Source organism: Balaenoptera musculus, chromosome 6 (genome assembly GCF_009873245.2).
Source record: "Balaenoptera musculus isolate JJ_BM4_2016_0621 chromosome 6, mBalMus1.pri.v3, whole genome shotgun sequence".
In the NCBI taxonomy this organism is placed as follows: Eukaryota; Metazoa; Chordata; class Mammalia; order Artiodactyla; family Balaenopteridae; genus Balaenoptera; species Balaenoptera musculus.
In genome coordinates this window covers 65,375,248-65,395,829 of record NC_045790.1, presented here as the reverse complement: position 1 = coordinate 65,395,829, position 20,582 = coordinate 65,375,248, and the positions used below count along the sequence as shown (strand labels likewise).

The 20,582-nt window shown below is 41.4% G+C and overlaps 1 protein-coding gene across 1 annotated transcript in view; it reads right to left on the bottom strand.

The window, feature by feature from the left end:
* Window positions 1-20,582, bottom strand: part of PGM5 (phosphoglucomutase 5) — a 188,365-nt gene that overhangs the window by 40,084 nt on the left and 127,699 nt on the right. The window contains exons 8-9 of the mRNA XM_036855685.1: window positions 15,386-15,521; window positions 11,580-11,763 (exon numbers count right to left, since the gene is read on the bottom strand). Of these exons, the coding sequence (XP_036711580.1) occupies window positions 11,580-11,763; window positions 15,386-15,521 (320 nt within the window). The remainder of the gene's footprint in view (window positions 1-11,579; window positions 11,764-15,385; window positions 15,522-20,582) is intronic.

Genomic DNA, 20,582 nt, shown 5'->3' with positions numbered 1-20,582 from the left:
GCCCGTTCACGTATGTGTTGTCTGTGGCTGCTTTTGTGTTACAACTGCAGCACTGAATTGTTATGACAGAGATCGTCTGGCCCACAAGGGCTAAAATATTTACTATCTGGCCCTTTTCAGAAAATGTTTGCTGACCCCTCGTAAAAACTATTCCATTATCCACAACATGGAACACTTACCCTTCAACTCTACCCCAGAAAATGAAAAATATAACCATATGCCTATGGAAATCCCAGTAGAGAGAAACTATGAAACTATAAGGGTGTCCCCCAGGCTCTGCACCTTCCAGTCATAGGTTCATCTGGACATATATTTGGCCCAAATCAACCTACTTCTGATCACCTACTCATGACAGAAATAGATTTATTAAATCGCATTTTAGTTTTATATCCTCACTTTTATTGCAGGGTCTGCAAGGCACTGTTATAAAATCCATTTTTTGCAGTCACTATAGGAGACTGTATGAAGCTCCACATTAGACATCTCAAGAGCCAAGTTGTTAGGAAAGCTTCTCCTTCCCTGAGGAACTGGTATTTTTTTTTTCTTTCTGACAACAAGAACTTTATAACTAACCATAGTTTCCTTTTTAATATGGCTGCCAGGACACTTAATGCCAAATTTGAGGTTCAGCCCAAGTGGATCCTTATGACTTGCATAATTTAAAATTTTTCTTCTTCTGTTCTTGACTCTCTACTCTTATTTATATTTTCCCTAGTCTTGATTTCTGTTTCTTATTTACATTCTAACAACTTCATTATGTGTGTTTGCTGCCACAATCCTCTTGAAGAAACAAGGCCCAGTGCAAATGAATAAAATAAGTTGCCTTTACACTCTTAACCCTAAAGTGTTGGAATCACTGAATTATGTCGTTGGGTCCTTCATTAGCTGATAAGCTCTGGGAGGGAAAACTCTTACGTTCCTTGTTCACCATTTATTGATACAGCCCAGGACAATCCTGGTACACAGTAGGCCCTCCATAGACACTTGTTGAATGAATGTCATTACATGTCCAACAGCTGGTGTGAGTATCACTGGAAGGTCTCCTTCCACATACAACAAGGCCAAATGGAAACACACTCATATTCTTCACTAATGAACTGGGGCTACATATTCACCTTGAAGGGTAATTGTGAAAGATACTATGTCTACTCATCCTTCATTTTTAGGGCAAGGGTCGGTTTTAGCTAAAAACAGTGGAGTTGAACCATGGTAAGTCCCTGTCCCCAGCTGTGTGATCTTGGACAAATCATTAGCTAGCCTATTAATTGCAAAATTTACTGCACACTGAAATCAGCTAGGGGTCTTTAAAAAAACTGTGGTACCTGGCTCTCACTCCAGACATTGTGATTTAATTTGTATGGGGTGTGACTTGGGCACTGGGATTGTAAAAGCTCTCCAGGTGATTCTGATGTGTAGCCAAATGCGGACAGCACTGTCGTAGCCTTTTTTTTCTAGGTCATCTCCCTCATGTACCGAGTGACTGACTATACCACATGTCAGTCTCAAGGAAGATACCTTTAAGATCTGAGGTTTCTTGCATATACCACCATCAGACTGGGATCTTAGGAGGCCATAACACAGGGGCCTAATAAAACATCATGTTGCTGCTGAGTCCTGAAAGCCTCCTCCTAGCGCCCTGTCAGCAGCAGAACCACTAGAAGCATCTCCTCTTGAGCATCTGACATTAATTGCTTCTAGCACAATCTCCTAAGGAATTCCTGAAGCAACAGTGAAGGAATCCATGATACCACTGTAACCATAGCAGCTATAGGAGCGGGAATTTCCAGGATGACACAACAGCCCCAAGCTCAAAGAAGGGAAAAAGATGCCCTTCTCCATTAGAAGATAATGTTAAGTATGGGGTGGGGTATACAAAGGGCACTGCACTTCCAGCCCAGGGGAAACCCTTTGAGTGGCCATGGTTGTATGCCTCAGTGACCAGGGTGGGGTTTTGCCCACCTTAGCTCTGTCCCGATGAGAAAGAATTGTCACAGAACTGCTCCACACAAAAATCCTGCAATCTGCTTCCAGTTGTCTCTGTAGCATTTCTTTTCCTCCCCAGATTTGCCCCCTCTTTGGTTTGCCGTTTGTGGAGTTTGGAAACGATATAGGAATAACTAGAGAACTGGGCTAAAATTCTGGCTTGGCTTGTTAGCTGGCGGTCTTGAGTAAGTCATTTAAGCTCTCTAAGCCTTAGTTTCCTAAAAAGCGGATGAAAAATAATACACCCTGGCTTACTGGGTTGTTGTGAGCATCAGATCAGAAAATGTACGTGAAAAGTGCTCTGAAAATTATAAATCACTATATAAATGGAATTATTTTTCTTATGTTAAAGCTTTTAGTGAAAATGGTGCTATGCTCTAACTTGTCTAACTTTCCAGATTTTGCAAAAGATTGCTATATAAAGCCTAAATGGCGATGGTCTGTGGTGCAACGCTACATACGTATTTTTAAATTAGGCAGAATTAAGATTAATTTTATTTTTAAAACTTTGCCATGTCCTCTGAAATCACTACTAAACACAAAGATCTGTTACCATTTATCTTCTCCATATCTCCCACTGAACTGGCTTCCTGGCAATAAAATTCTCTTTCCTGGCTGGTCAATTTACAACCTTAAGGTCTTTTTTTTTTTTTTTTTTTTTTAATTAATTAATTAATTTATTTATTTATGGCTGTGTTGGGTCTTCGTTTCTGTGCGAGGGCTTTCTCTAGTTGCGGCAAGTGGGGGCCACTCTTCATCGCGGTGCGCGGGCCTCTCACTATCATGGCCTCTCTTGTTGCAGAGCACAGGCTCCAGACGCGCAGGCTCAGTAGTTGTGGCTCACGGGCCCAGTCGCTCCGCGGCATGTGGGATCTTCCCAGACCAGGGCTCGAACCCGTGTCCCCTGCATTGGCAGGCGGACTCTCAAGCACTGCGCCACCAGGGAAGCCCAACCTTAAGGTCTTGAAAGGAGGACCTTAGGGTCAGCCAGGCCATCTCCTCCTTTTACTGAAAAGAACACGGAAGTCAGAAAACCTGCTCAAGGTAACACAACCAGTAAATGGAGGAGCCAGGGTTTCAGCCTACGTCTTCTCACTGCAGGCTTATAATTTTAGGTTGAACCATATGAAACCTCTGATAGCCATACACTGCTTCTCATGTGAAATATTTGAACAATATCTCATATGTTGTGTATGGTCCTGCAAACTGGCACAGAGCCTTTTGTAGAGTAGGTATCTGATAAATGTTTGATAAATGAATCTTGGGTTGTTTTTTTTTTTTTCTTTTTTTTTTTTTAAGCCCTTGTGTAAATCAACGCAGGGAAATCTGCAAGTTGCTAAGTACAAGCAGAGCTGCCAGATGTGAGTTTGGAGACTATAGGACATGTTGCAGCCAGGCGGGGAAGGAGGAACTGTACATTACCAACAGTTATTTGGCAGCATCTGACCTAGTTGAATACCGACTTAGGAAGAGTTCCAGGGGAAAACAGCATATGGCCCCCTGAAATCTGGTACAATGTCGCATATACAGTCAGTTGGCCACCCCAGGCATATGAACCTGGAGACAGGACAGGCTTGGAAGAGAGAGACTCTGTGAGATTAACTCAGATGTTATCTCCCACAGGAAATCCCAACGATTTATCTGGAACGCTTCAAGGTGAAAATATCGCTGTGTAACATCTGAACCATATTTTGTAGAAGAAAGCATGCAGCTTATAAAGCAGAAGATTTGGATTGGACAGACATTTCTTGCCACGAAAAAAATCACCTAGAATTACCCCATTTTTCTTTGTTGAAGTCATAGAGTTAGCTGTGAGCATGAGTTCACAAGTGGCCGAGCTGCCTAGTCCGTACCATGCCCTCACATAAATTACAAGCAATGCCCTCTCTGGGTGGACAAATTACAGAAGAGCATCTTTCCTCTTGGCTGGTCTGGATTTCAGCTTCTCCTCCAGCATTAGGCCCGTGCCTTTATGCAGTGCACTGACTACACAGCCACACCCAGCTGCCCTACCCTCGGGAGCAATTCTCATCTAGCCTTTTTTACAACCAACCAGCACTCTTGGGACCCAACAATTGCAGATAATTATCTGGGGAAATCAAGGTCAAATGGCTTCTTAAGTGCACTTTTACAACACACATTCAGCAAAAAAACCACATTAGGTGATGAGAAGTGAAGTGGGAAGTGCAGACATAAACTAGTCCTCATCCAGATTCCAACTATCAAGTCTGGAACAATGGAACTAGATCACACATGTTCCATTTCCCTGTGTCTTTGGCCAAAATGGCTGCTGATGCCTGTTCACTCAACACCAGGCCCGGTTCTGGGATATTTTGGATTCAGACATACTTTACCCAGACAACAGGCGTAGTTTCCTCCCTCAGTTCCTGTGATAGTTTGCAGCTTTTTCCTTTAACATTTATGTTTCCTGGTGATGGCTGCCCTCCTAACTACACAGACATTAGTATTTCAGTAGGAAGTAACTGGGATGCCATTCCAGAATGCTTAGATTCTTACCACACATCTTAGCAGGATTCTACTGCCAACATTTTAGAAGATAGCCCTAAAGCAATCAGTTATGTCAGGAGAAGGTAATCCATTATAGCAAAACTCCAACAAATCAGAAGCAGGGGAGTCAGAACTTCCCAACTAACCAAAAACAGTGTCTACCTCTCTCTGTTTCCAAATCAGCCAACGGGTCATTACAAAGCACTGAAAATATGTTTGGTCCTTGGAAGGCAAATAGGCAAAATCATAGGAAAAGTAGCCATTAGGAAAAATTTTTTTAATCCATAGTTTTCAAGGTATCCTACTAAGAGGCCCAACTGTCTCTATTTCCCACAACTACAGTGTTGTAGAATGAGCACTGGAGTTGAGAATCATAAACACAGCTATTGTAACATCCCATGGGGAACGTGATTGCCCATAGGAAACCCAGCTCTTTCTCTGGAAAGCTAAACAACTGTATAAGTACATATGATGGAAGAAAAGCATGTAGTCTGATAAGACAGTTTCGCCGAAGCCAGCTTCCAACCACTCTTCAGGACCCAGCTTACGTATCATCTCCCCATGGAGAGCTTTCCAGAGCCCTAGTCTAGGTTTGTTCCTTCTGCTACGCACTTCCAAATAAGTGATTTCTCTGTAATATTGTTAAACAAACTCTGTAGTCATTACAAGTTTAATGTCAGTCTGCCTTCCCTGCTAGCCTGTCCGGTGTGCTGTTTTATCCTCAATGCCCAGGAAGCTGACTGCATGTGGTAGGTGTTTGGAAAATAGTCACTAAATGGATGCAGACATGAATGAATCAAATTTCTACTACCTTCACCATGTTGTACTAAGGTGGGAAAGGAAGGTGTATTTATTAAGGGAAATTTTTTTAGACATCACAACTTGCAACGTAAAAAGGATTTTTTAACCCAGGTTTGATCACAGTATACATTTAACGATTACACCTCACTCCCTAAACATTTCTGTTACTCAACACAGGAGGACTGTTAATAGGTACTAACATTCAGATTTAGCTAAATTCCGTAGGTGGGATAACCAGTCTGACTGAAGTGATTTCTTAAATTCTACTTCTAGATGCCCAAAGCACACTCTAGCAAATGGCATATTATAGGACAAGGATTGTTAATATGACAGTCTCTCAGTTGGTTCATTGATTGGTATGTAATAAAAGTTGAAGCTTGAAGTTAAAGGATGGCCAGTTAACTCTGAGTAGAGAGCCCCTCTGGGGCCCCAGATTTTCCAGCTAAGACTGTTCAGTTGCCTTCACGTGAGGCCACCAGAGACGAGGCCTCAGTAAACTTCTCTATATCTGTTGACCAGGAGTTGGCAACACCACAGTATATATTGAAACACCACATGTCAGACTGAAATGTGATTTCAAGATTGCCAATTCACTTTCTTTATTATTTCTAAATACCAAAATTAAGAGGTACAAACACCTTCTTGTATATTAAAATAACAACACTAAAAGCAAACTGACTTCAGAATCAGTCTTCAAAGTGTGCTTTTTCTCTGAACTAATTTCAAATGGTTCTCTTTTCCAGGTTAAGGACAACATCAAAATGTTTCCACACAGCCTGCATAACTTGAAGAGGTATTAATAAGCTCAAAGTCAGTCTGACATAATCAAATTGGATTTGGTTTTCCACATCAGCTAACTGGTATGCATTTATTTACATCAGTTTTTTTTTTTTAATATCAGCTGAACTTTTACTTGCAAATGACTTCAGCACTCATAGAATTTAATGATTTTTGATCTTGTTAAATAGAAATAAAGGAGTTGGATGAGACATAAAGAGAGACTTGTTTGGTTAAATATTGCTCCTGAAGTATCAAGGTTTCTCATTTCAAAGCTAATTTTCAAAATACAGGTCATAGTTCTGGACTGATACCCACCCTGGTGGCAATACGCCATCACTCAGTGCTGGTACCATTTGTGAAGCTGTCTTTCTTTCACAGCACCGGTACTGGAGCATCCCTTCTCCCAAAGCCGGGAGAGTCTCATAGTCAGGGCTAGAAGGATGAGATGGGGAGGACAACACTAAGAGATAACCTGGGTATCGATAATGTTCCCTGGGAAAGTGACAGTTGAGGGAAGAGAGAGCGCGCCAAGCACCATGGAAAATCTTGATATTTGCACAGTGAATCCATCCTTGAGGAAAGACTGGGCCACCCTTCATGCCTTAAGGAGCCGTCTAACCTTTCCTCATCTCTCCCATCTCTTTATAAGGCATAAATCAAGAACCTCTTAAATTAGTCAGCAGCTTGATCCAACTGCTCCCCTACTCTCGCAGTAGCTACTGGCTATTTTTCCCACTCGTATTTGAAGAAACCATCATCATTCATTCATGTGACTAGATTTGACCAGAAAATAACAAGTGACATATCCTCATGGGACCACAGAAGGACGAGCTGCAATTGTTGAGCCACGCCTCTCAATTGCTATTTCTAAATCAGAGCCTCTCTTGGGTTCTGTTTAATGGAAGGCACACATCAACTTTTCTCCTGGCATCCAAGGTCACAAAAATATCAGACACTTGGAGGCAGCCATAGTAAGTTCCATGAGACCCGACAGGCCACAGTGAGGCCAGTGAGGTCCCTGGGAATTCACATCAGGGGATGAGTACTTCAGGGGGTTCCTTCTTGCTCTTTGAATGACCTCCACAGGATCTCACAGGCAGGATAGATTTTGCTGAACATTTCCACAGGAGTGGAGTGGATGGTGGGGTGGGGGGGGGGGGGGGGGAGGGATGGCTTATCACCAGAACAGGATTTTCATTTCATTTTGGATGGAGAAGCATTTCTTCTTTATCTCTAGAGATACATGTAAAACAGCTTTTTTTCTTCCCACGGTCTGTTTCCTGACTCTGACCTCAAATCAAGGACAAAAAGGGGACAGAGCTGCCTTAAAAAAACCTTTTTCTTTCTGAAGCAAAATGTATGTGTGATGGAGGGTGGGGGACCGTGGGGGGAGGCAGAGAAATGTGAGTTTGAATCAATTCACAGATAGCTCAGAAACTGACGGGGCCTTCCCGTATCTTCGCGTGACACCCTGCAAAGTTGTTGTTGTATGCTCTTCCCCACTGCTTTGCTTATCATTTATGGTTCATTAAATGCCAAAATCTTTCTTTCCCAAGGATGCTCTTTTAACATAACTTATTTTAGTTAACCAGTTATTAATGTTTATTAGGTACTAGGACTTTATATATATTATCTGATTGAATTCTCCCAATGGCCATATGAGTTAGCCACAATTACTATTCCTATTTCCACAGCCAGGAGAGAAAGGCATAGGGAGGTTGAGTAACTTGCCTAAGATCACCCAGCCAGGAGGTGGCGGAGCCGAAGCTCAAATCCAAGACAATCTGACTTTAAGACTATACACTTAAATGCCACTCATGCCCTTTCCTCAGACTGATATGCAGTCAAGTTAAGGATTCTGATAAGGGGGAAGGAACTGACATTTCTTGAGCATCAAATGAGTACTAGCTACTGCGCCTGGGGGCTTTATAAGTCTTTCTCCTAAAACCTTCTCCATAACCCTATATGGTAATTATCAGCATGCCCTCCCCCTCCCCTTCACTGTGTAGAGGTTCAAAGAAGTTAAGTAACATGGCCAAAGTCACAAATCTAGGCAGCGACAAAGCCAGCCTTCAAACCTATGTCTGTCTGACTCCAACATGACAGAACACTGGAGAAACCATAGCAATTGGCCTCTGACAGCAAACAGAGATGTTACATTATTATGTTTCCTTTCGGCTTTGCTAGGTGAAGCATACTCCTGTTTCTCCTTGTGGAGGTTAAGTCTCCTTGTATCTTAATTTTGAAATAACCCATAATATAGTAGACTATTTTTAAGTTACAGTATTCTATCATTGAAAAAACATAATAACAAGGGTTGGTGAAAGTGTGCAGAAATTGGAACCCTCATACACTGCCAGTAGGAGTGTAAAATAGTACAATTGTGTTTGGAGACTATCTGGCAGCTTCTTTAAAGGTTAAACATAGCGTTAACCATTTGATCCAGTAATTCCACTCCTAGGTATGTACCCAAGAGAATTGAAAACCTACATCTACACAAAAACTTACATGAATATTCACAGCAGCATTATTCATAATAGTAAAAAAGTAGAAACATCTCACATGTCCATCAACTGAGTGGATAAACAAAATGTAGTTTATCTACACAGTGGAATTATTATTCGGCAATAAAAATGAATGAAGTAGTGATATATGGTATAGCACGGATATACCCTGAAGACATTGTGCTAGGTGAAAGCAGCCAGTCACAAAGGACCACATATTATATGATTCCACTTATGTGAAATGTCCAGAATAGGAAGACCTATAGAGACAGAAAGTAGATCATTGGTTTCCAGGGGTTAGAAGGGAGATGATAGCTAAAGAGTAGATGGTTTATTTTGGGGAAGGTTGATAAAAATGTGCTAAAATTGATTGTGGTAACAATTGCACAACCTTCTCTATGTACTACAAACCATTGAATGGTACACTTTAAATAGGTGAACGGTATGTTATGTGAATTATATCTCAATAGAGCAGTTATATATTTATATTAAAAAACTGCACCATGAAAAAAACCAATATTATGCATTTGATAGGCTCTCAAGAAATACCTATTGAATGAATGCACCAAAGCACTTTATGACTATTTAAAAATAATACTAGTTTATTTAAATTCAAATATGTCTTTTAGGAATGGATAGTTTATTTTGCAACAACGTTGCATAAACTATGCCCCAGACTCAACTGGCCCCGGAGGTGAATGCTGATAATACTGACATCCCACGAGTGCTGAAACGTGGTCCTCAGTGGTGAAAGTTTAGCAATGGCCACACCTGTGGAGGAATTTCCCCTCTGTTCCAACAGGACCAACTGTGGTGAAAGAACCATCTGTGGCTTGCTGACAATAGGGATGCCGCTGAGTGTTAACTGATCTCCCAAAACCCTCACTGAGCCAAACCCAGACCAGCAAGAATCTCTAGTGTGACTCGGGGCCACCAGCTAATGAAGGTATCACTTGGGTCCTGGAATCCAGGAAGATGAACAACTACCCTTCCTTTGTTACTTGAGAAACTCCCAAGAGCAGGTCCTGGTAGCACTTATCTATTTATGGTCACCTTTGAGGACAGATAAAAGAGTATGGGGAAAATATCAATAAATTCCAGAGTAAAAATAGAAACCAATATTCAGGGTTGAAGGGGAGGAACACAGAATAAATCAAAGTCCAAACTTGAGATCCAGTTGAGGAATTAGCCTGGTGTGAATGATTAAAGAAAAGCCAAGAAAAAAAAGCACCCAAATGCTGAGTGCATTGAAGAAGAAACAAGGTAGAGTATTAGTAGATTTAACAGCAAAACAAATGAGCTCAACAAACAAGCTCTGCATGAGTTGATATGGTCCAGAACCTACCAATGACTAGACATTACCTTCAAGGAATAGTTTTCAAGCCTTCCTCTCAGGGAACAAAAAACCTCTCAGGGATACTTTAGAAAGCATGTATTTTACGACTCTTAAATTCTACAGTAACAACAACAAAATAAGTCTTGGATTAGGGAAGTTTGTTCTGAGGACCCTGTGTGAAACAGAAGTGAAAATATGGTACCAAACTGGAATAGATTATCTGAGACATGGAGGCTCAAAGATGCACATGTGCTGTGTGCTGGCTTCACATCTCCAGGGATTCACTGGTATTATTTTGGGGAGGATTCAATCCAGTCTACAAGAAAGCATCCTTGTGCAAAACAAATCACAACTACAAAGCCTTGCGTAAAGACTAGGAGTTTTTATATATGCTATTTCGTTCTATTTCTAAAACAACTCTGTGAGATAGATGTTTCACAGATGAGGAAGAAACTGTGGCTCAAAGAAATCCAACAACCTTCCCAACTAATAAGTGGCAGGGATAGGATTCAATTCTGTGTCTTCAAACTTCTTAACCACTATTTTCTCCACTACCCTACACCTTTCCAAAGTAAGACTGTAATGAATTTGTCCAGCCATGGAAGGCCTTCTAGAATGAAAGACTGACATTTTGATAGAGATGAAAGATCACTACCAAACTAAGCAGACCAGAGGGAGAATATTGCAAGAGTAACAGGAGGGTACTGGGCTTTGGAACATCGGCAAGTCAGGGGACCCTAGGGCAAGGACTATGTATGAAACACTAGTCAAAATAAAAATAGCAATATCTACCATTACATCTAGTCCCCTAAAGCCTACAGCTTCTGATTTATTTTGTTGTCTGTACTTGGTGAAGCACGTATAAGAAGATAAGAAGATAAGAATTTGGGGATTTTAGAATGGAACTTCTCTTAACATTACTCAGAGTGTCTTATTTAGACTATAAATGTTAAAATGTGCTCCCAGAGTGGCCAGCATTGCCATAGCCAATAAATAAACAAAATCGAGAAGAAAACTAATGGTAATAGCTTTCAACATCTCTTATACAATTGACAGAGATGAGATCATAATAAAAGTTGTGGTTGATTTTGCCACTTATCTTTCATTTAATATAATTCTCAACCATAAATCTTGCTTTTGGGTTTGTGGGGCAAAATTTCCAATTGTTTCTTCCCCTACCAGGAGTAACAAACCCATCTGGCTAAGCTCCTATCATTGACATAAGGTAATGACATAAGGTAATAAAAGGTGAAACATCCCTGTACCTGGGGGTCCCAAGGAAAGGGATCCCTTGCTCTTGGAAACTTTTCTGAATCTGTCACCAGTCATGGCCACTATATAGAGGGACTGCAGGCTGCAAACATTTCAGAAAGAAATGTTGGGTCTAAATCTATTTGTGGTGTTGGCCCATCAGTTACCAAGTGGAAAGAATACTGGACAGAGAGCCAGGGCCCTGTATTCTATTCCACTCTCTGCCATTAAGTAAGTAGGTAACCTTCACCGAGGGCTTTCCTCTCTCCTGGCCACAGGGCTCTCATCTGTAAAATGAAGGGCTCAGAGTAGATCATCGCTGAAGATCTCTGCAGTTGTAGGATATTTTTGCATCCCCACCGCACACCACCCCTCCTCTGCTTGATAACCTGTTCTTGCGATTTCATAGCAAGTACCTGTTTCTTGGTCACAGTGCCATCCACGGGGTCCACGTATTCAAAGCTGTCTGTCTTCGCCACACTGTAGACGTGGCTCCCCACAGCAAACTGCTGGCCGATGAAGGACTTGTCTGTGACCAAGGCCTCCAGGTCCCTCATGATGTAATAGGTCGTCTTGGGCTCTAACCCCTCATAATCAAACCTGGTGAGGGAGGAGCAGGACACAGGATAAACACACATCTAATCAGAGAACCAGCAGCTGGGTGGGCCTCTCAAGGTCATTTAATCATTGGTTTTGTTTAAAGAAGAACAGCACATGGAAGAACACGGAAGAAACATGGAAGAACAGCACAGAGAAGCATCTGCAGCTGGTCTCTCCTCTTCCCCCTCCCAGCCCTCCATTCATTCCCCACACAGCAGCCAGCATCATCTTGTAAACATCAAATCGTGCCAATCCTTTCCTTTAAATCCCTCCAAAAATGCCTGTCATGTTGAGAGCAAGAGTCAAAACCCTAACCACAGCCTATAAGGCACTGTGGGATCTGACCTGCCCACGTCCTTGATTTGACTTTGTCCCACTCTCGCTCTTGTTCACTATGCCCCAGCCACATGGGCCCCCTCTCCAGTCCTGGGAGACACTTTGCTCTTTCCCTTCGTTGGGCCTTTGCTCTTGCTATCTGTTTCCTTCCCTGGTACAATCTTCCCCAGGCTACTCAAATAGCTGACACATTCCCTTCCTTCAGCTTTCATTTTTCATTTAGTGTTACCTCTAGAAAGTGACCTTCTCTGACCAGTCATCTAAGGTAGCTTCCCTCTATCTCTCCCCGCCTCTTATCATCCTTTATTTCTTCTTTTGGTAGTTATCCCAATCTGTATTTATTTTGTTTATATATTTGTTTCCTTATTTCTTGTCTTTGCCCCTGAGTACTGTACGCTCCAGGAGGGCAGAGATCTTACCTGTTTTGTTCTCTGTTGCTTCTGACAAGTAGTGTTTTTTGTAAGTAATGGAATGAAAGATGGGAGGAAGTGAAGGAAGAAAGGAAGGAGAGAGAGGAATCAAGGCAGGGGAAAAGAGAAGGAAGAAGGGAATTCAATGTACCATAAAACTCTCTTGGAAACTTGGAAGAAATATCACAATTGTTCCATTAAAAAGAAGGTCCCCCTAGCCAAGAACATCAAATATAACAATGGGGCTGGGAGGTGATTAGGGAAAAAAAAAAGACTAAAAATAACCCTTATCTCATTTGTCGTTGTGGAGTTTAAATATGATAATGCATACCAAGTAGTTGGCACAATGCCCGACACCAGTGCTTAAAACTATTAATTACTTTTATTCTTAGTCACTACCATAAGGAAACTGTAGGGTCTTTCCCGATGTCAGATGGTTTTGACCAAGTCCTTATGGCACACCCAGGGGGCTCTGTTTAAGAAGGAAGCCCTAGGTGGGGCAGCTGTGCTCAAGCAGCTGTGGTGGGATCTCACATTGGGCTCTCTGTAAACAGGAAAGAAGGTGAGTTCTCAGAGTGAACTAAAGAAGGAAGATCTGAATAGTTGTTACTACTTTTTTCCACTCAAGATCTTTTGTGACTTCAGCAGACAACAGGGTATTAGCCAAAAGGAATGATACCATGGCTAACAATGGGTCCCCTGCACCTTCATCCCCCCTCTTTTCTGTTCTCTCTCTCTTACACAAGGTGTGTCCTCCCAGCCTCAGAAACAAAACAACAGGGAACTCTCTCAGAACATTCCTTCTCAGTAGTGTATGTGTTCTAATCCTAGATTCTCTTTAAAGATAACTTTTTGGGAAGGTAAAACCCAGCCAAGCAGAAAGGGGCAGGAGGTTGGGATAAGAGGGTGTAGTAGGAGACAGAGAGGCACTGAAAGAGATTTAGAAGTTGAGAAAACACACTAATGTGACAGGTCACATCCAGTCTATGGCTGAGGTCATCAGACCAGCTGCCCAAATGCTCATCTTCACACACATGCAGGTTCTAGCACTACTTTCCCCTCACTACCTCAAAAAACCCCCTCTGACCATCACCACCACCAACACACTTTCGAGGAAAGAAATTTCAAAATGGAGAATTCCTTCTGGGGTCCACTCATACAAGGAAAATCATCTGGGTTCTCAGATACAACTTCAGGCTCAGTATCAGTTAAACCAAAATTGTTTAATTATCTCCTCCCCACCAAGAAAACAGTCAGGCTAGAAATCATTTTCTTTCACAAGCACTTTCAACCTACCTTTCCCAGAGGCTGAAAGAAATGTTTACTTTTGTTCTACCTATTCCCTCCTCCCTTTTTCTTTATCTCTGTGATCTCCTTGTACAGAAATCTGAAACATAATTCAGAGTCCTACAAGAATTTATATCTCCACTGCATTATATTCTCTAATATGGTATTTGTTATGACAAAAGTAATTGTCATGTAACCTCTTGGCCACAAAAAAATGAACTATATTATAAATACACTTATCATAATACCATGTCTTCAAAATGCTGGCAGAAAGCTAGATAATCATTCCACAAATTATGAGGAACACATCCCTGACTCAAAGCGATCTCACTAAGCCAGAGATTGGCAGTCATAATATATTTTATCAGGTTGGATTTTTTGGAGCAGCTTCAGGCAATAAAAGGATTTGCTGTGCCAATTGGTCCCTTTGGTATGCCAAAAAAGCCCACAAGAATCAGGATTTTTGGCACTTGTTAGAAATACTAATGAATAAAACAAGTTCCCGCCTGCTTTGAGAGTCCTTATTTTATAACACAACGAATAATTTGAGGTGATTTCCCGGCTGTCACATCCTCGGCCTTCTTAACTAAACAGGAACCAAGAATATGATGGCGCTGTCTACATTTCCCAGAGCACTGCAGTCTCTTTGATTTTACTGAAAACTATCATAGGCTTCCTTATTCTCTGATATTTATCTAAGTAAATGACCGCTTAAGAGAAGAAGCAATCACCTTATAAGGGAAGTCTAAAGCTTTCTTTCTGTCCCTTAAGCTCTTGAAACGCAACCAAACATCCAAAGTAGTTAACTATTCATAAGCAAAGCAAAGGAGGCACCGTCTCTGTTTTTAATACACAGAGAGCCGCTGAGACTACCCAAGGATTCCCTGCCCTAATCCCACGTTCTCCACAGTTAACATCCTTTCCGACCACGGCTCCCCCTAAACCATGGCGTGGTACTAGCATACCTAGCAGGCAGCAACACAGCCAGAAGACTCTGCCCCCATCGCTTGCTTCAACAACAGGAAAGTGGTAGATACCCCCAACCCTAAGCTCTTTGCCACTGACCTTTCCCCTCCCTCCTTCCCACGGTAATATTTCTTTTTTCTGTAACTCATTTCATGGGGACAAAACTTGAGCAAAATCTGGGGCTCCTGAGCCATGTGGTCCCTTCAGAGGATGCCAGCTCAGGCATCTTGGTCACGGTTTGGACCATCAGGGGGAGCTTCTGTCTTTGCCTCCCTTTCCTTGATAATTATGGGTGGAAAGCCAACAAGGAAAGCCCCCGGTCTGACTGTACAACTTTCATGGCCACCAAAGGACCTTTCAAGGTTCTGCAGTTCAGATTCCCTCTGGGGATGGCTGCCCACCGCACAAGCAGGATGAAAAGATGACAGAGGGGTGTCACCAGGGGAGGGGTACTCCTTGACACCACTCCTACCACCTCTCAGGGTTATCTGGCTCTAGCGTCTGTGCTCCTCAGATCTTCCTGAAAGATGCCTGCCTCCTAAGGTTCTAGCCCACTTTTTTTTAAAAAACCTTCTCTAAGAGCAGTTCCCTAGGGTCCATATGGAGACCCTTGCCCTTCTCACCTGCAGTAGTAGTGGCGGCCAAATTTGGCCCAGTGATCTCGGACAATTTCCTCCACACTCTGCTTCCGGGCAGCGATAATGGAGAGCCAGACCAAGACAGCCCAGAGGCCATCTTTCTCCCGGAGGTGATCAGAGCCTATGGGAGAAAGGAATAGTCTGCTGAAGATTTGTTCACGGGGGAAAAGTTAAAGCTAAATGAACTATGAAGACCAGTTAGCACTTGAGTGTTACATTGAAATGGCAGAATATATTTATCTATTGTGTTAAAAACATGTCCCATAATAAACTTGCATTTCTAAAAATATGCAGCCGAAATTCAAATAACATAAAACAGTATCAAAAAGTAAAATAAAATCCTGGAAGTTGTTGAAAGGATCCAAGAGCCAAGGTGACATCACATGTGACTAATGGTATCATTCATTCAGTAAGTATTTGGTGATCCTTACGGTACACCAAGCATTGGTCTAGGTACTAGAGATACGGCAGTGAACAAGATAGCTCTTTATTCATCAAGTTTGAATTCAAGTAGGCGGGGACAGGCAACAGAAAAGTAGATGAAAGAACAACATGCGTCAAACAAGGACAAGAGCTATGAAAAAAATTAAACTGGGTGATAATGTCACAGAGCACGATATCAGCAAAGACTTCTTTACTAGAGCAGCGCAGCTTACCTACAGTGGGGTTGAATGGTACTCCCCAACCCCACTCCACCTGCCGAAGATATGGCCACCCAGAACCTGTGAATGTGACCTTATCTGGGGAAATAGTCCTGCAGATATAATTAAGTTAAGGATGTTGGGATGAGATCAGCCTGGATTATCCAGGTGGGCCCAAAATCCAATGACAAGTATTCTGAGAAGAGAAGACACAGAGAGGAGAAATCCAAAGGAGCAAGTTATGTGAAGACAGAAGTGGAGATCAGAATTAAGCTGCCACAAGCCAAGGAAGGCAGGGAGACACCAGAAATTGAAAGAGGCAAGGAAAGATTCTCCCCTAAAGACTTCAGAGGAAGCATGGCTCTGTCAACACCTTGATTTTAGACTTCTGGCCTCCACAACTAGAAGAAAATTAATTTCTGTTGTTTTAAGCCACCCAGTTCTTGGTAATTTGTTATGGCAGCATTAGGAAACGAATACAGGTAGTCAGAGTCAGCCCCACTGAAGTGATGATATGTGAGCTGATACCTGAGAAGAAGGAGTCAGCCATGCAGAGATCTGGGGACAAAGCACAAAGTCCCTGAGGCAGGAAGGAACTGGGAAGCTTATTCCTCTAGCTATTTACATAGAAAGAGAGGCAGCTCATATTGTGGTATTCACACAGTAAAGTGTGCAGGCTAAACAGGTAGCTTCCTGTGCAAAAAGAACCCAGAGGAATATGTTGGAGGCTCATTTAAGCATCTGTCTATTGGCCAATTGTAAGCTCTGTCCTGAATACAAAGGAATGTGTTGTAGTGTAAGAAAGGTGATATAATGGAAAAAGCATGGGGAAGGCTTTGGAATTAGGGTTTAAAACTAAACTCTTCTACTTCCCCGGAATGTGAGAAGTTATCGCAAAGTTGTTAACCTTTCTGAGTCTCAGCTTCTCATCTGTAAAATGGGGACACCATCACCCATCTTGCTGGGTTGTCACATGAATTTAATCACACTCAGTGGGTAGGCTCTGGAGTCAGACTGTTCACATTCAAATTCTGGCTCAGCCACTGACCTTAGTGTGACTTGTTGTCCTCATCTGTAACATAGGGAAATAATAGCCCCTACCTCATGGGTTACTATCATGATGAAGTAACTAAATATGCCCAGGTGTTTAGATCAATGACTGGGATGTCACAAGTGGTTGTCTTGTTGTTGATCTTATTGGTAATTCACATAAAGTACCAACCTGGTGCTGATTCCTCAATACGTACTTTGAGGCAAATTGTTCTCAGTCATTCATTTAATTTTATCCTCTGACTCTAGCTACAGCAATGTCTTAAGACCAGGAGACTGGGACCAGGAGTTGGATCATTTCTTCTTGCAATAGAGCAATAAGAATGGACAACAGTACTTGGGTTTCAGGGCTACGAAACATAGAAACTCAGAAAGGAAGACCCAATGACACAGAGCTGTTTAAACTTTGAAAATGGACTGAAACAATACCTTAGTTAAGTTAGGCAACTTTGAGAACTTCTCACCAAAGCTATGGACCATTTATACTTCTTGGTACATTTGCAGTGTTAAATGTTAAATGCTTTTGCTCAAAAAGGAAAACACACAACCTTGAGAGGGCAGTGAAGATACTTAAAAGGAGAAATGATCAACTCTTTGGCTCCTCCATACACTGATCAATGGTCTGCTGATGACACATTTAGATGTCTGGTTGTGGCTGTCTCTAGTCTGAGAAGACCCTGGGCTTTTAATCATCACAGCATGGAGTGACTCTAGTCCCATCCAAGGAACTCTGCACACTGCTATAAAAATGGAAGAAATTTGGAAGATGCTGGGTTAGCTCCACGGCCTAGTGCAAGAAAACAAGTCTAGGAAGCCCTGCCCCGTGGGATAATTTCAAAATCCTTTGTCCTTTTACAGCTGAAAAAAATCACTTTTATTTACTGGCTAGAGAGAAATACCTTTTTGTTTTAAAACATGGGCTTCGCATACCTTGAATCTCCAGCTGGATTACATTACCTAGAGATAGACCCATTAGATGCTAAGTCTGACATCTGATAAGATGTCATAATTTAGGGGAGAGAGACATAAAGTTATTTTAGCAGAATCAAAAAAAAAAAAAAAAACCCACACAAACCCACCTCAACCGCTTGTCGCCACACCACATAGTAAATTGTGAACTGGCTTGGATATTCTCACCTACAAGTTAAACATTGCCCAGATTCATAAGGGGCCAATGATCAAGTAAAATTAACTGTGCTCTTTACAGCTGTTTGAGGTGGGGATGGAGACACTGATGACTTGCAATTACACACACATGATTCCACTGAACTCTCATAATGCGCTTTAGAGGGGGCTTTGGGGAAACAACTCTCCTTTTAATAACTTTAAGGCAAGTGAACTATAATGTCATATCCGTGACAGATAAATTCAACAGGAAATGCAGAAAATACAAAGCCATCAAATGGTTTCCTAAAACCCCACTATAAACAGAGTGAAAATGGATGCGAGAAATGCTGACACCATACATGACAGGACTAATAGACTTTATATAAAAAATGTTTTTATAAGTTAATCAGAAAAAGAGGAACCCCAATAGATAACTGGGTGGATAGGCACAAATGAGCAATTTTCAAGAGAAAAATATTAACAGTCAAAAACATTTGAAAAAATGTTCAATCTCACCTCAGTCAAAGAAACGTCCATAAAATGGAATCCCATTTGGGGACTTTCAAATTAGCAAGCGTTCATTAGGGGCAGGGGAACACCTAGTACTAGCAAAGTACCAGTGTAAATGTGTACAGTTTGGTGGAATAATTTGGCAATAATAATCAACAGCCTTAAAATAGCAAACAGCTTTGGACCCAGCTATTCTATTTCTTAAATTTTAGTCAAAAGGACATTCACTAAAGCAGCTTAAAGAAGAGGGAAAGTTGAAGAAATAATAAAAAGGGAAAAAAATTGTTTTTAAAAGAAGAGGGAAAGTTGAAAAATGAATACTAATTGTTAAAGAATAGGAAATTGTGGAAAATCCATACAAAAACTTGTGTAGATAAAATATTGAATAAGAATCTTTGGTAACACATGGAATGATGTTCATCCAATTTTAATAAATGTTAAAAAATCAGGTTACCAAAAAAGAGTATTCAGTATTTTTTTTGTAGAAAAACACATTTAGATATGTATTTATGTGTGTGCACAGGTTATCAACAGGATACACACCCAGCCGTTAACAGTGTTATCTCTGAAGCAGGAGAACTGCAGATGTTTTGCTTCTTTTTCCTTTGCAGTATTTCCACAATAAATGTATATTATTTTCATTATAAGAAAAAAATAAAAATTTTAAAGTTGTCAACGGTGTGTACAAATTCACATTTGAAAACATGAAATCCCGTCTACCAAGGGTTAACTGGGATATTAAAGGGATCAACACTGCTGATGAACAAGTGATGAATTTTGAACCTATTGCTCATTCCATTTCTTAGATTGAGTAATAGCTATTTAGAGCATAGAGACTGAATATGACTCCCTCGTGAGGCTCACAGGTTTTGGGATTAGGATCAGGATGTCCTGTAAGGCTTTAGGACTTGACAGAAAATGAGAACAGGGAAGGCAGTGCACTGCTGAACTGTCAACATTAGCCTTGGGGGAAGCTGGGCTTAGGGGATGTGTTTCGTTCACCTCACAGGGAGACTCCACTAGCAAGGACAAAGCTTCAGATTCATCCCAATAGCCCCTAGGGCATTTCTACTAGTGCTGACCGGGCACGAAGAGGGGCTCACTCAGCCTGTGTTTCACCCCCTATCTTCCCAGGCAAAATCTCTACACTCTGTGAACAGTTAAACAGTTGTTTGGGAAAAAACAAATAAAAGAGCTCTTTTACTTCCTCATTTCATATATTCCCAGCTGCTCCATCTTTAGAACATGAGATTCCAGAAAAAAATTCTTCGACACTAATATTTATACATGCATGCTGTTGCCTGTACAATTTTTAATAGATTTTATTTTTTAGAGCAGTTTTAGCTTCATAGCAAAATTGAATGAAAAGAACGGAGAGTTCCCATAAGAGTCCCTGTCTTCACACAAACACAATCTCCCCACCATCAATATCCTGCACCAGAGTGGGATGTTTGTTACAAATGATGAACCTACACTGACACATCATCACCCAAAGTCCATAGTTCACGTTAGGGTTCACTGATGGTGTTGTACATTCTATGGGTTTTGACAAACATATACCCACCATTATAGTATCATACAGAACAGTTTCACTGCCCTAAAACTCCTCTGTGTTCTGACTATTCATCCTTCCCTCCCTCGTAGCCCCTGGCAACCACTAATCCTTTTATTATCTTTATTGTTTTGCCTTTTCCAGATTATCATATAATTGGACTTTTTAGTTTGGCTTCTTTCACTTAGTAATATGCATTTAAGGTTCCTCCATGTCTTTTCATGTCTTAATAGCTCATTTCTCCTTAGCACTGAATAATACAGTACAATTTTTGAAGTTTGCTTCCTCTGGATTTCTGGCTGGTGGTGCAGCCAGAGCTTGC